General features: G+C 46.2%; 1 protein-coding gene across 4 annotated transcripts in view; it reads right to left on the bottom strand.

The window, feature by feature from the left end:
- Positions 1-324: 324 nt before the first annotated feature.
- dscaml1 (Down syndrome cell adhesion molecule like 1) overlaps positions 325-11,864 on the bottom strand; it is an 83,050-nt gene continuing 71,510 nt past the window's right edge. For 2 of the 4 annotated variants that reach the window (XM_028961183.1, XM_028961185.1), the window contains exons 20-33: positions 9,374-9,513; positions 6,889-7,042; positions 6,120-6,237; positions 5,843-6,006; positions 5,635-5,733; positions 4,390-4,578; positions 4,009-4,296; positions 3,764-3,919; positions 3,644-3,674; positions 3,363-3,484; positions 3,121-3,273; positions 2,793-2,987; positions 2,191-2,502; positions 325-1,402 (exon numbers count right to left, since the gene is read on the bottom strand). In XM_028961183.1, coding sequence (XP_028817016.1) covers positions 867-1,402; positions 2,191-2,502; positions 2,793-2,987; positions 3,121-3,273; positions 3,363-3,484; positions 3,644-3,674; positions 3,764-3,919; positions 4,009-4,296; positions 4,390-4,578; positions 5,635-5,733; positions 5,843-6,006; positions 6,120-6,237; positions 6,889-7,042; positions 9,374-9,513 — 2,657 coding nt within the window. In that variant the 3' untranslated portion in view covers positions 325-866. The remainder of the gene's footprint in view (positions 1,403-2,190; positions 2,503-2,792; positions 2,988-3,120; positions 3,274-3,362; positions 3,485-3,643; positions 3,675-3,763; positions 3,920-4,008; positions 4,297-4,389; positions 4,579-5,634; positions 5,734-5,842; positions 6,007-6,119; positions 6,238-6,888; positions 7,043-9,373; positions 9,514-11,864) is intronic. The other 2 variants (XM_028961184.1, XM_028961187.1) reach the window with 1 other exon arrangement.

Here is an 11,864-nt window from a genome sequence, read left to right as displayed (position 1 = left end):
AGTTTCCTTCCATCTTCTGTGAAGATGACATTTTTTCTTATTTTTGGGGTTTGTATACAAAAGAAGTCAATAACACTCTATACAGTGTCATCAATTGCATGAAAAAACTTAAAAAAAAAAAAAAAATTCCAAAGACTCAAATATGGCGGCTGAGACCACAGTCTTTGTTTTATCATATAGTCCAGACCAGATCGGCTTGGGAGGGGGCAAAACAGACACCAAGGTTCTAGTTTATGCATAAGCACTTTCCGTGGCAATGTGTTGCAGCATGATATATGTTTTCTGCAACTGACATACAAAAAAAAAAAAAAACAATAAATAAAACCAAAGAAAAATAACTTTTTTTTTTCATAGCCTAAAGCACGCAGACGGATAAACATGAAAAGGATATCTCTTTAAAACCTTATTTCCTAACTTTATAATTCAAGAAAAGAAACAAAAAGTGCACATGGAAAGTATTTTGTGCATAAGGTCCAAGGTGTCTTCGACAGAGTGACAGGATGGTGGGGAAACGAGAGAGAGAGAGAATGAAAAGAGAGAAGGTGAAATGATAACAGGAGAGAGGATTTGGCGTATATCTCCAGAATTAAGATGGGGGCGCAGTGGAGGACACCGGGAAGGTACACAGAGAGAGAGGCGGAGTAAGTCACAGAAAGAAAGAAAGAAAGAAAGAAAGAGAGGGAGAAGGAAAGCAGACAGAGAGAAACCTCTGCGCTGAGTAGTCCCCGCTGATGCATGTCTCCTCAGACGGGCAGCTCACAGGCGTGCATGTGCCCCGTCCCTCCCCTGAAACCTGGGCCCACCGCACTACGGAGAGGGTGGGTGGGCGTGGCGGACCCCCGCTGTAAGGGTTTTAGTGAGCTCCGCTACACCAACGTGTACGACTTGGAGTAGGCCCCTGCGCTCTGCTTCTGCAGTCTGCCCAGGCCGGACGAGCTGCTCTCTAGAAGAGAGTCTCTGGAGCCGCCCACCTTGGTGGCAGAAGTGGGATTGCTGGACGAGCCGGAGCCGGAGGCCGATGCCCCCGCCGCGCTCTGGCCTGAGGTGGAGCCGGGCATGGTGAGAGTTCTTTGGGGCAGCGTGGCCGTTCCCGAGTTTGGACCGCTCCCTCCACCTGCTCCGCCTCCTCCGGAGCCGCCCGTTGCTCCCGTAGCTCCCCCTGCGGCCCCCCCTGCTGACCCGGAGCTGGTGAGGCTGCTAAGGCCGGCATGGGCCAGCGTGAGGGCCTGCTGCTTGGCCGGGTCCAGAGTCATGTGCCGCGCCTGCGTGTGGTAGGCCCTGGCAGCTAGGCTCCGGATGGAGGCCTCTCGTGGCGGCACCACGGGACACGGGTCATGCAGCTCGGCCTGCTTGCGGAAGAAAGGGTCTGTCTTCATGTAGAGGGGGAGGTTGCAGTAGTCACCTGGAGAGAGACGCCAGAGAGCACATCGATTGTGAAAACCGGATTTCACAGCCTACAAAACAAGGGCAACAGCCAAGCATCCCTAGATCAAATAAACTGGGCAATAAACTAAATATCAATTACAGAATCCTATTTTATTACTTATGCTTTTGTTGCAGCCATTATTATCATTAGTTATCATTATCAAGTAATCATTTTAAATAATTATGAAAGCTCCTTTACTCTACATCTGTCTACATTTCAATCAGTACAATACATTTGTTTTGTTAGGTTCTAGGTAATTTGGATAATAATGGAAATTCTAAAAACAAGATCAAACTGATTTCAATATTAACTAAAAAATGTTTGATCAACCAACAAATTTAAAAAGAGTTAGGGTGCGTATTGTTTAGAATAAAATGGTAAATGCAGTGAATCAATGTATCTATATGATACATGCAGTGGTGTGTGCGGGTGTGTGTGTATATATATATACACACACACACACACACACACACACATATATAGTGTCTAATACATATAAAATATATCGTTTAAAGACACAGTCTGAGTGAAATTTAGCCTAGACGTTGTAAAAGTTGCCTGTTTTTGGTGTTTTGTCAGAATATCATTTAAACATCTCTGAGCACTACCTCGCCAAACCTCGAGATGTTCAAACCTCGTTCCCCGCCCACTACAGTAAAATATATTTTCGATCGGAACAAACTGAAATGAAAAACCACCCCGTTTCTAACCCCTTCTAACATTTGTGAAGGACCCTGATTTTCAGGAGCTGCATGCTCACTCACTCTTGTTGGCGCGGTGTGGGATGGGCACAGCCACGTTCTTGCCGCGGTCGTAGTCCTGGGGTTTGGGTGGTGAGGCGGTGAAGCGGCAGATGCCAGGCTCGGATGGCGTGCTCATTGAGGTCATGCTGTCGGCGTTGTCGTTGGTGCCAGTGGTCATCTGGTCAGAGGAGCTGTCTGAGATGAAGCACTCTGTGATCTCAAATTTGGCGTGCTGCAGGTGTTCCTCCAGCTTGGCGTGCTCATAGGCGCGGGCCAGCTCCTCGTAGGTGGAGGAGGCACTTTCTGTCGATACCATGCTGTTACGACCCTTATCTGTGGAGGGGAAAGATCATTAGAAAGCCATTTTTTGCATTAAAAGACATAAAATGTCAGTGTAGACATGTTGTAAATGTCTCTGGTAGCTGCTAATGTCCGCTAATGACGGAATATCTTTATCTTTAATAACTTTATCCGCAACAATTTAGTCTTGGGTTCCAGTGGAATGCTGTGTTTGTCAATCCAAGGCCGTCACTTTAAAAGCCTCATTCATTATTAGACGATGCTCAATAATGAGGCAATAAAATCAGAAATCAGTCATTTAGTTAAGCATTTGGTTTGCCTACCTGTATCCTGTGACAGGCTGGCACTGTAGCTGTCACTCTCAGTGACGGTGATGCCGTGCTGGGAGCCCACGGTGCGCCAGTCGGAGGTGAGGGTGCGCGCGGGCGTGGACGCCTGGCATTTAGTCAGAGTCCACTGGCTTGAGTAACGGTTCCGCGTGCTGTGGGCGGACTTCACACTTTTTCTTGACACGGGGTCTGAGACAAAGGGAAGATGGTGAGGAGAAATGGGAACGGGAGACAAAAAGATTATTATTACTATTACTCGCTCTGTAATTACACTTAATTGCACACCAATAAGATCAAATCAAGAAGTAACATGGTGACTCACTCGTGCCTGGTCTGATGTCAGACATGTCGATCAAAGGACCAGTGTTCTGGATGAGGGCGGGATGATGCACAGACACGCCAGTGCAGAAGCTCTGAGGGTTCACCGATTGGCTAAACTCTGTGTCCGTCACCGGGATGGTTGCCTTGTCTTCACCTACGGAAGAGTGAAAAACGAACATCGGCTTCAGCACACGGAGAAATCCGGAGCCCGGCTCTCCTGACCCGGCCTCGTGGTGAACGTACCGATCTGCTTAATGCCTTCCTTGTCTTCAATGAGAAGCTGAACCCGGGGAATGTCGATGTGGAGTCGGGGCCCTTGTGGAGGGCCCTTCACTGGGGTGTCGAAGCTGCGATTGTTCTTACTACTCCAGGTACGCAATGCACGCAATCACAGGCAAACAAGCGGAAAGAGGAAAAACAAAGAAAAAGAGTATTTCCACTGCTTTGCGCCAAATAACGTTGCATTCCAGAACTTCCTCCAGGGCCGGGGATGCACTACACTACAAACAGTAGATTGCGCTTACCTGATGAGCATCTCAGCGAGACTCTTAGCATCTGCAGAGGAAAGTGAGACCGCCACGTTTTTAAAAAGTCGTCCACCTTGCCTACATCATGCCACCCCCACCGGTCCTCTCCTCCCATACCTCTTAGCCTCTTTAGTCTCTTTTCTTTGCGCTTCTTGCGGATGATGAAGAGCAGGGCCATGCCCAGCGTCACCAGGATGACGGGGCAGCCGATGGAAAACAGCTTCTTCACATCGTCCCCTTCCCCTCGCGCTGATTTGATGGGAGGGATAGTGCCTGGCATGGAGGGAAGCACAGAGAGAGACGTGAACACAGTTCTCTTCTTAGTTCAGTAAACTACAGGAAAATGAAGACATCAGACTCACTCCCATCGTAATCCAGCGTGGCGAACTGGGAGCTCTGGTTGCCACAGCCGGCACTGTTGCAGGCCTTCATCTTCAGCTCATACCAGGTGGCCTCACGCAGCTCGGCTAGGAAGACGTCAGTGGTGGCGTTGGTCCGTACGCTCTGCCACGCCCAGGTGCCCTTGGGTCGGAAGTCCAGAAGCACAGCATTGATGGGGCAGCCACCGCTCGTCCAGCCCTGCAGGTTGAGGCGGGCGTGCGTGGAGTTGATGTGCGTAAACAGCGGCTGGTCTTTGTTGAACTGCGGCTCTGCAGAGGACGAGACGAAGGAAATGAATAAATAAACGAAATAAAATTCCACCTTCAAGTCTATTTTAACCCGCGTTCCTCCCCTCTCCTCACCTCTCCCATGAGTCTTTGCCTCGATGATCTCACTGATGCGTCCAGCCCCGACGCTGTTCTTGGCTGCCAGTTTGACCTTGTACCAGGTGCCACAGCGCAGGTTGTCCAGCTTGAATGAGCGTTCACTGGAGCTGATGAACACATCCTTCCACTCCTCTGTGTTATCCACTGAGTACTGCAGAACAAAGCCTATAGGACACACACACACACACACACACACACACACACACACACACACACACACACAAAGGCTTAGTGTCACCAGTCACTTAGTCTGATAAATGTTCCCTTTCATAAAATAAAAACACAGAGGGCTGCATTTGAAATATTTCATACATAAATACTAAAACAATAAGAAACAACATTAACCTTTGTTTTTTTTTTTTGCAGGTCCAGGCAAGTTAGTGGTATACGACATTAAATGTATTTTAGTGAAAGATAGGTATGGATGCCACAGGCCCGGACACCACGCAAAGGGCAAAAGGAAATTTTCATCGCCTTTAAAAACCCTTTTCGTTTTGAGCACTAGATGGCGCCACGTTCGTGCGATTTCGTGTGGCAGCGCTGCAGACTGAGAAAAGATGTGGTTGTCCTGAACCACCATTCGCTGCTCGGAGATCAGATGGGTGCGAGAGTGGGAGGGTGGGAGAGATGTGGAAATAAAGATGGAGAACGAGCGCACGCTGCTGACTGGGCATTTATGCAAATGGCGGCGCAATATGGCGTCGGCAGTCATTACCGGCAGTAAGAATTGGGCCCTTGCTCACTGTGGCAGATGGCAAAATAAAGGAGGTGGCACATCAAAAGACGGGACCAACAGATCTTCTTTGTCTTTCTCTCTTTTTTTTTCACTTGCCTTTTTTTCCTCTTAAATTGCACGACTTTAACCCGAAGGAGAAATGTCCACTCACACTCACCATCCCCGTGCAGAGTTAAGCTGCTCTGACATCGAAACAAAGGTCAAGAGAACTAGAACACAGATTCTCCTGGCAGGAATTGAAGTATGGCCCATGAAAGCGTGGCTAATAGGATGGACTGATAGTTAATAAGTGTAAAAGAGCAAAGGTATAAACAGACCGATCAATAAACAGATAGCCATCTGGGTGTCAATGATCCGGGGCGGGCGAAACGGGCTGATGGCATATCGACGCAGGGGGTGCAACCGAGACAGAAACAATGTAGTGTCCTCAAAGACAGGAGTCAGCTGACACGGGAAAGAGGCGAGGCGGCGAGGCAGGCGCGTACCTCTGATAGAACTGCCTCCGTTGTCTCCTGGGATCCAGGCGAGGGTGATGGAGGAGGTTGAAGTGGTGGAGACGGTCAGACGTGGCTGGTCTGGGGGCACTGAGACAGACAGACAGACAGACAGACAGACAGATTGGACGTTTTGTTTGTTTGGATGATGGCTCGCAGGCAAGAAGAAGAAGAAGAGAAAATGGAGGCGCGCTCTCACCCTGCACCAGCAAGTTTACGATGATGGTGTCAAAGCCCAGTGTGTTGGTGGCGGTGCAGGTGTAATACCCAGAATCCTCTGCTTTCACTGAGCGCAGCACAAGCGTGCCGTTGGCCATAATGAGCCTGTGTCCGTCCAGCGTGACGGGGATCGCCGAGTCCTCACTGTGGTCAAACAAAAAGGGGGCGCGCTTAATGAAATGATCCAAAAATTCACTGATAGCTAATAATAATGAATGCGAGTTTTCACAGCGAATCCATACTGGAGACTATCTGACCTGTCTTTGGTCCATTTGATGGACGGCGCAGGCTCTCCAACAGAACTGCACGGCAGCCGCACCTCCTTCATCCACGGCGTGGTCACCGTCCCGCCGAATGACAGGATCTTGGCCGGCGCTTCAGGGGACAGACGGGGGAAAAGGCTGACATTTAAAACGACGCATGTAGCGGGCGCGTCCTCCTCCCTCCGAGGCCCGAGGAGGAGGGAAAAGACGAGTCGTGGTCCAAATCACGTGAAAAGCTTTGACACACTCAACCTCAGTCTCCTACGAACCAAACCACCAACACGCCCCCCCCCCCACGCCCCCCCTCTGTCTGCCCTTCCACACACTTGACGTCTTAATGCTTGTGCGCTTGTGTTGGCCGAATACAGTATTGAGTGGAGCAGCCTGGAGGACGCAGCCTTTTTACAGCTACTTATCAACCCATCAACCCAGAACCACAGAGAGCAAGAGGGCGAGAGAGAGAGAGAGAGAGAGAGAGAGGGAGAACGGCTCTCTTTTCCCCTTTAATCCTGGATATATTGATTAAACAGCTCCCTTCATTTCCATTCTCTCTCCCCCCCCCCTTCCTCGCTCTCTCTATTGTGAGGTCTATCGGTGGGGTCACGGGCTGCCATTTCTCTCCTCATCTCTCTCACTTCATTTACTGGACTGTCCTCCTCCTCAACACATTATTAACAAGCTCGCATCCTCCCATCCATCACAGGGGAGGAGGCCAATATATGGAGAGACGGTTGGTAGAGGAGGGGAGGAGGTGAAGACTTGCCTTTCCCAGCAGGCTCCACCGTCACTTTCTCGCTGAAGTTCCCGCGGCCGGCGGTGGTGACGGCAGCAGCCCAGATCAGGTACTGCTGACCCCGGTTCAGGTGGGTGATGCGGTAGAACAGCACCTCTGGGTTGGCCTCATACTCACTCGGAGCCTGAAAGAACAAAACAACTCAGACATGCTGGTATCCTTGTGGCTGCAAACAGAGGACCCGGGAAAAATAGAGAAAAATCCTGACAATCCAAACATATAAAAAAAAAACACAAACAAAACTGAAATGATGGTTAATTTACCCTGTTTAAAATTTTATAATAAGGTAGACATTGAAATGCAAAATTCCCATTTAAGTCCAATTTATTCGTATTCTAATACATTTTTGTTAAGGCTAAATCCTGCTGTGCATTTGGTATAGTTGCATCCTTAATAAATTGTGAATGAAATAAAATAATATAATATTATTGTGTGGACTTTCTTGCAATATGGGGACATTCATGACCAGATGCTTGTGCATTAGACGTCACAGCCTCACCAGTGATAGTTAGAAGAAGAATCTTTGTGGTGTTTCATGGCTTAAGGCCACGGAGAAGAACATGTAGGACAAATAACCCAATGTGACCCCTCACACCGTGCACATGGTCGCCTGACGTTTACATCCACACAACACTACACAAACGCAAGCCCATCCACACACAGCCCCCCTCCGAGGGCTCTGAAGGCGAGACCTGCGGGGCCACGCGCTCAGATACGAACAGGTGAAAGCATGCCTGCGGACAGAGTCGGTGCTCAGATAAACATATTCCTAACAACAGACCGCACACACACACACACACATACATATAAAACATAACTAATACAGAAACTAATCTGACAGTGGATGAATGCTTCTTGTTGTGTATGTATATACACACACACACACACACACACCAACCCTCAGTGCTGAACATGACGTTTAGAGCTGTGAGCCCTGTGTGTAAATGTACTGTGTTTAAGCGACGTGTGTGTGCCGTCTACATGCATTCCCATCTGCGGTGAGTGGCCCTCAACCCCGAGCTGTTCTCTACCCTCTCAACAACAAATCAGCGACCCCTTCCAGGGCTACACACACACACACACACACACACACACAAACCCTTCAGGCTTCAACTCACAGCTATCACACACACGCTCACACACACAAACCCTTCAGGCTTCAACTCACAGCCTATCACACACACGCGCATACATTTACATATGTCTTGTTTGACCCATTGTTTCGGATCCCAGAAAGATCTTGTAATCTTCCACAGACAATTCTATTTTTAATTTGTTATTTTATTCATAAGCCCCCAGAGTTGGCCAACTCCCCCTCCCTCTCTGACTCATTTTCCCCCAGTCCATCCCTCCCTCGAACCGTATGCTGTGCCTCCTTCCCTCATTCTCGCACAAGCTGCTTCCTCTCCTTCATTGTCTCTCGCACTTTTTCGCGCTCCTTGTCTCAGCACGCAGTCAAGCAGCGGAAGGAAGGGGCGGGGAAAAGAGAGAGAGTTGTGTGTGTGTGTGTGTGTGTAGTTGGTGCTGAGGAGAGGAGGAGTGGCTGTGTGTGTGTGGGGGTGTAACGGATATTAAAATATTCCTCCAGCGTGGAGATAGCAGTGATCCGGGGAGCGATAGAAGGAGATAATGAAAAGGGGAACAAGAGTACTCCCCTCACGATGTGTCTGACCCCCCCACATCTCTCTCTCTCTCTCTTGCTCACTCACTCTCTCTCCAGTCGCACTCATTTACATAGTAATCACCTCACACTCTGCATGCAGGCTGAGGGAAAGAGAGAGAGAGAGAGAGAGAGAGAGAGAGAGAGAGAGTGAATGATTTGTGAATGAGGGAAAAGAGGAGCAGTGTGAGAGCATGTGTATGTCTGGACAGCTACATTAATTCATCTTGAGAAAACACAAATTGTGTGTATGTATGCGCGTCTGCATGTGTGTATGCAAGCGGTATATTGTTTCATGTGTATATATATTTGACAAAGATTTGTTAGATATGAGGTGCAGCCAAGTGTGTGTGTGTGTGTGTGTGTGTGTTTGTGTGTTGTCATTTTGTTTCCTGCCCTTGCTGATGAACAGATGAGGTTGTCCTGGCAACGTGATGAGACGCAGATATGCAAATGAGACTGGGAGACTGAGCACACACTGCAGCATAAGAGCTCATTTCACATACACACGCCCCACTGATACTGCAGCAGCACCCAAAACGCACACACACACTCAAGACAAAAAGATACAAACACATGTGTAAATAGGTAATGACTAGATGCATGTACACGCTCACAAACACAAATGCAGCATTGAAAAAAAAGATCAATTTAATAACCAATTTATTCATTCTTCTCCAGTCTGCTGGCACTGAATTACACTAGACTAACACTCGTGTCGAATAAAATAAAAACGAAAGTGAACAAATTGTGTCATAACTACACATGGACTCTTAAACCATTTTCTGAACCCACCGGTTGGCCTGACCCCGGGCTGGAGCAGTAGATGGTGTATTTGCGGATGATACCATTGGGCTTGTGTGGGGGGAGCCAGGACACCACCACACTGCTGGCAGAAGAAGGCACTGCTTTGATGCCTGCTGGAGGTCCGGGATCTAAGAAACAAAGAGGAAGCTGAGTTGAATGACAGAAATATATTTTTTGACAGTGAGAGATTTTGACATGACAGAAAAAAAATGAGTGTATGGTGGGTGGGGGGTATAATCAAATTAAAAAATTTTAGTATTGACAGTGATACGGTCCAAAAATCCCATTAGACAGCAACAAATCTAACATGCAAAAAAGAAAATTAAGCTACAAAGGACAGCAAATTCCAGGCAAAATGGAACTCACCAATTCCCATTCTATGGCATTTTAATAGGCGGATCTAAAACCCTGTCTAATAGCTGTTTTGTTCTGGTCATGCCTGTCATTAAATGGCACAAAAATTAACCTCTGTGCCAAGAATATTTAAATAAGGAAGGCAGAGGAAGAATTTTCTGGGTCTGGTGCTGAATGAGACAGCACATGGGGCATATTTGCTAATTTTACATAAAGCATATCTTCTGGATTTAAAAAAAAATAAGATAAATAAATAAACAAATAGATAAAACCAAGACATTACTGTTTGCTAGTTATCTGTATCCTGGAGAGGAGGAATTAAAAGTCCTTTCTAAAAGTCCTTTGCAGGCTTAAAAGCAGAGGACAACACAGTGATTCAGTAAATTTCGAACTTTGACTGATTCATTGTATTGTCCCATCTTCTACCTTTCTCTTCTATTCCACTACGTTCATAACTCTCACGATCTATTGCACAAGCTGCCATTGGTGTCTCAGAAAGCTCCTCTGCTTCCATACCTAACATGCATATTACTGGTATCATGTATTCTGATGTTCCATTGCTTATCTGATGATGTTTCAGGTCATATTTAAATAAAAACCTGGAATGTTGTCCCTTCTTTGAACTAGTGACTTGTGAACCACTCAGAGTCCTGCTGCAACACTTCACATGATTAGTGTCATGTGAAGTGTCGTAATACAATAATCAGATAAAATAGCAAAAAAAAATATATACTACAAAATAAATGATTAGGGGTAGGGGTGGTAGTAGCCTAGTGGGTAACACACTCGCCTATGAACCAGAAGACCCAGGTTCGAATCCCACTGACTACCATTGTGTCCCTGAGCAAGACACTTAACCCTAAGTTGCTTCAGGGAGACTATCCCTGTAACTACTGATTGTAAGTCGCTCTGGATAAGGGCGTCTGATAAATGCTGTAAGTGTAAGTGTAAGTGTGATTATATTGTATTGTATATTATATTGTATACCGTAGGAGGGAATAAAATCTAAATGTTGTTTTGTGATGAACAGTTTTCATGCTTTAATTTTTTATTTAATTCATGTGTTTATATTGCATTACGCATAAAACTGATACCAGTTAATATATAGTAACATGCAAAAAGCTATAATAAAAAATCTACTTATTTCTTACTTTTACTTTATTACCATTTAAACAGGGGACAACAACCTGTGACCAATTCAAATAATTACTCAAAGCTGAGTGTCAGCTGATTGTGTGTATGTCAATTGTGTGTCAATTTTTAGAGACGAAATGTATTGTTTGTAACAAAAGACTACCAAGAATATAAAACGATTAAATCACATTAACTGGAAAATAAATAAGTACATATTAATTTAATCCACTAACAATCAGCACCATAGACAGCTCCATTCTATTAAGTTATAACAATATTTTTAATGCAGCTAATACACGGAATGAACATCCTACCAGTTCTGATAGTTTAAAGAGAAACTATGCATCAGAGCATGGCAGAATTGTGATGTTTAAATGTATTTGTGACCTTTCACTGGGTCAGTGTGAGACAGAGAGCCAACATGAAATCGGAGTTCATGTATGAGTGAGTGTGAGACAGAAGTCATTTGGCTTTTGTCGAGTGATAATATATAAGTGTGTAAGTGTGAATGTGTTTTGTGTGTGTGTGTAAGAGAGAGAAGGCTTTTGCAGAGTGTTAAAGTGAGCTGGGCTGTTTACAGCTTTACTGGTCTTAGCCTTTAATTTTAAGAGGCTCTGTGGACTAAAGCGTCCGCATAAGAGAGCAGCACCAAGTGAGGGAGGGAGGGAGGGAGGGAGGGAGACCAGGGGGTGGCAAGAGGGCAACATATGTTCAGTCTGACACACACCTCTCTCACATATAACACTGTCTCTTCCCCAGAACAGGTCTGGTTTCAGTGGCTTTCTCAACTAACAAGGTCACCAGCAGGTACACCAACACAGTACACCTTATATAAAATTGATTAAGCCACATTAAATAATAAGTAAAAAAAAAGGTTATAGTTGGAACTGGATAGCTGTTATATGTGTTTTTGTGTATGTAAGTATTTGTGTGTGTATTTTTAAAACCGTCCTGGGTTAAAAGGAGGTAAATAGCAGCATTGTCACTACAG

This window comes from Denticeps clupeoides, chromosome 19 (genome assembly GCF_900700375.1).
Source record: "Denticeps clupeoides chromosome 19, fDenClu1.1, whole genome shotgun sequence".
NCBI classification, from domain to species: Eukaryota; Metazoa; Chordata; class Actinopteri; order Clupeiformes; family Denticipitidae; genus Denticeps; species Denticeps clupeoides.
The sequence above is the reverse complement of the archived record's forward strand: the minus strand, read 5'-3'. Positions and strand labels throughout refer to the sequence as shown.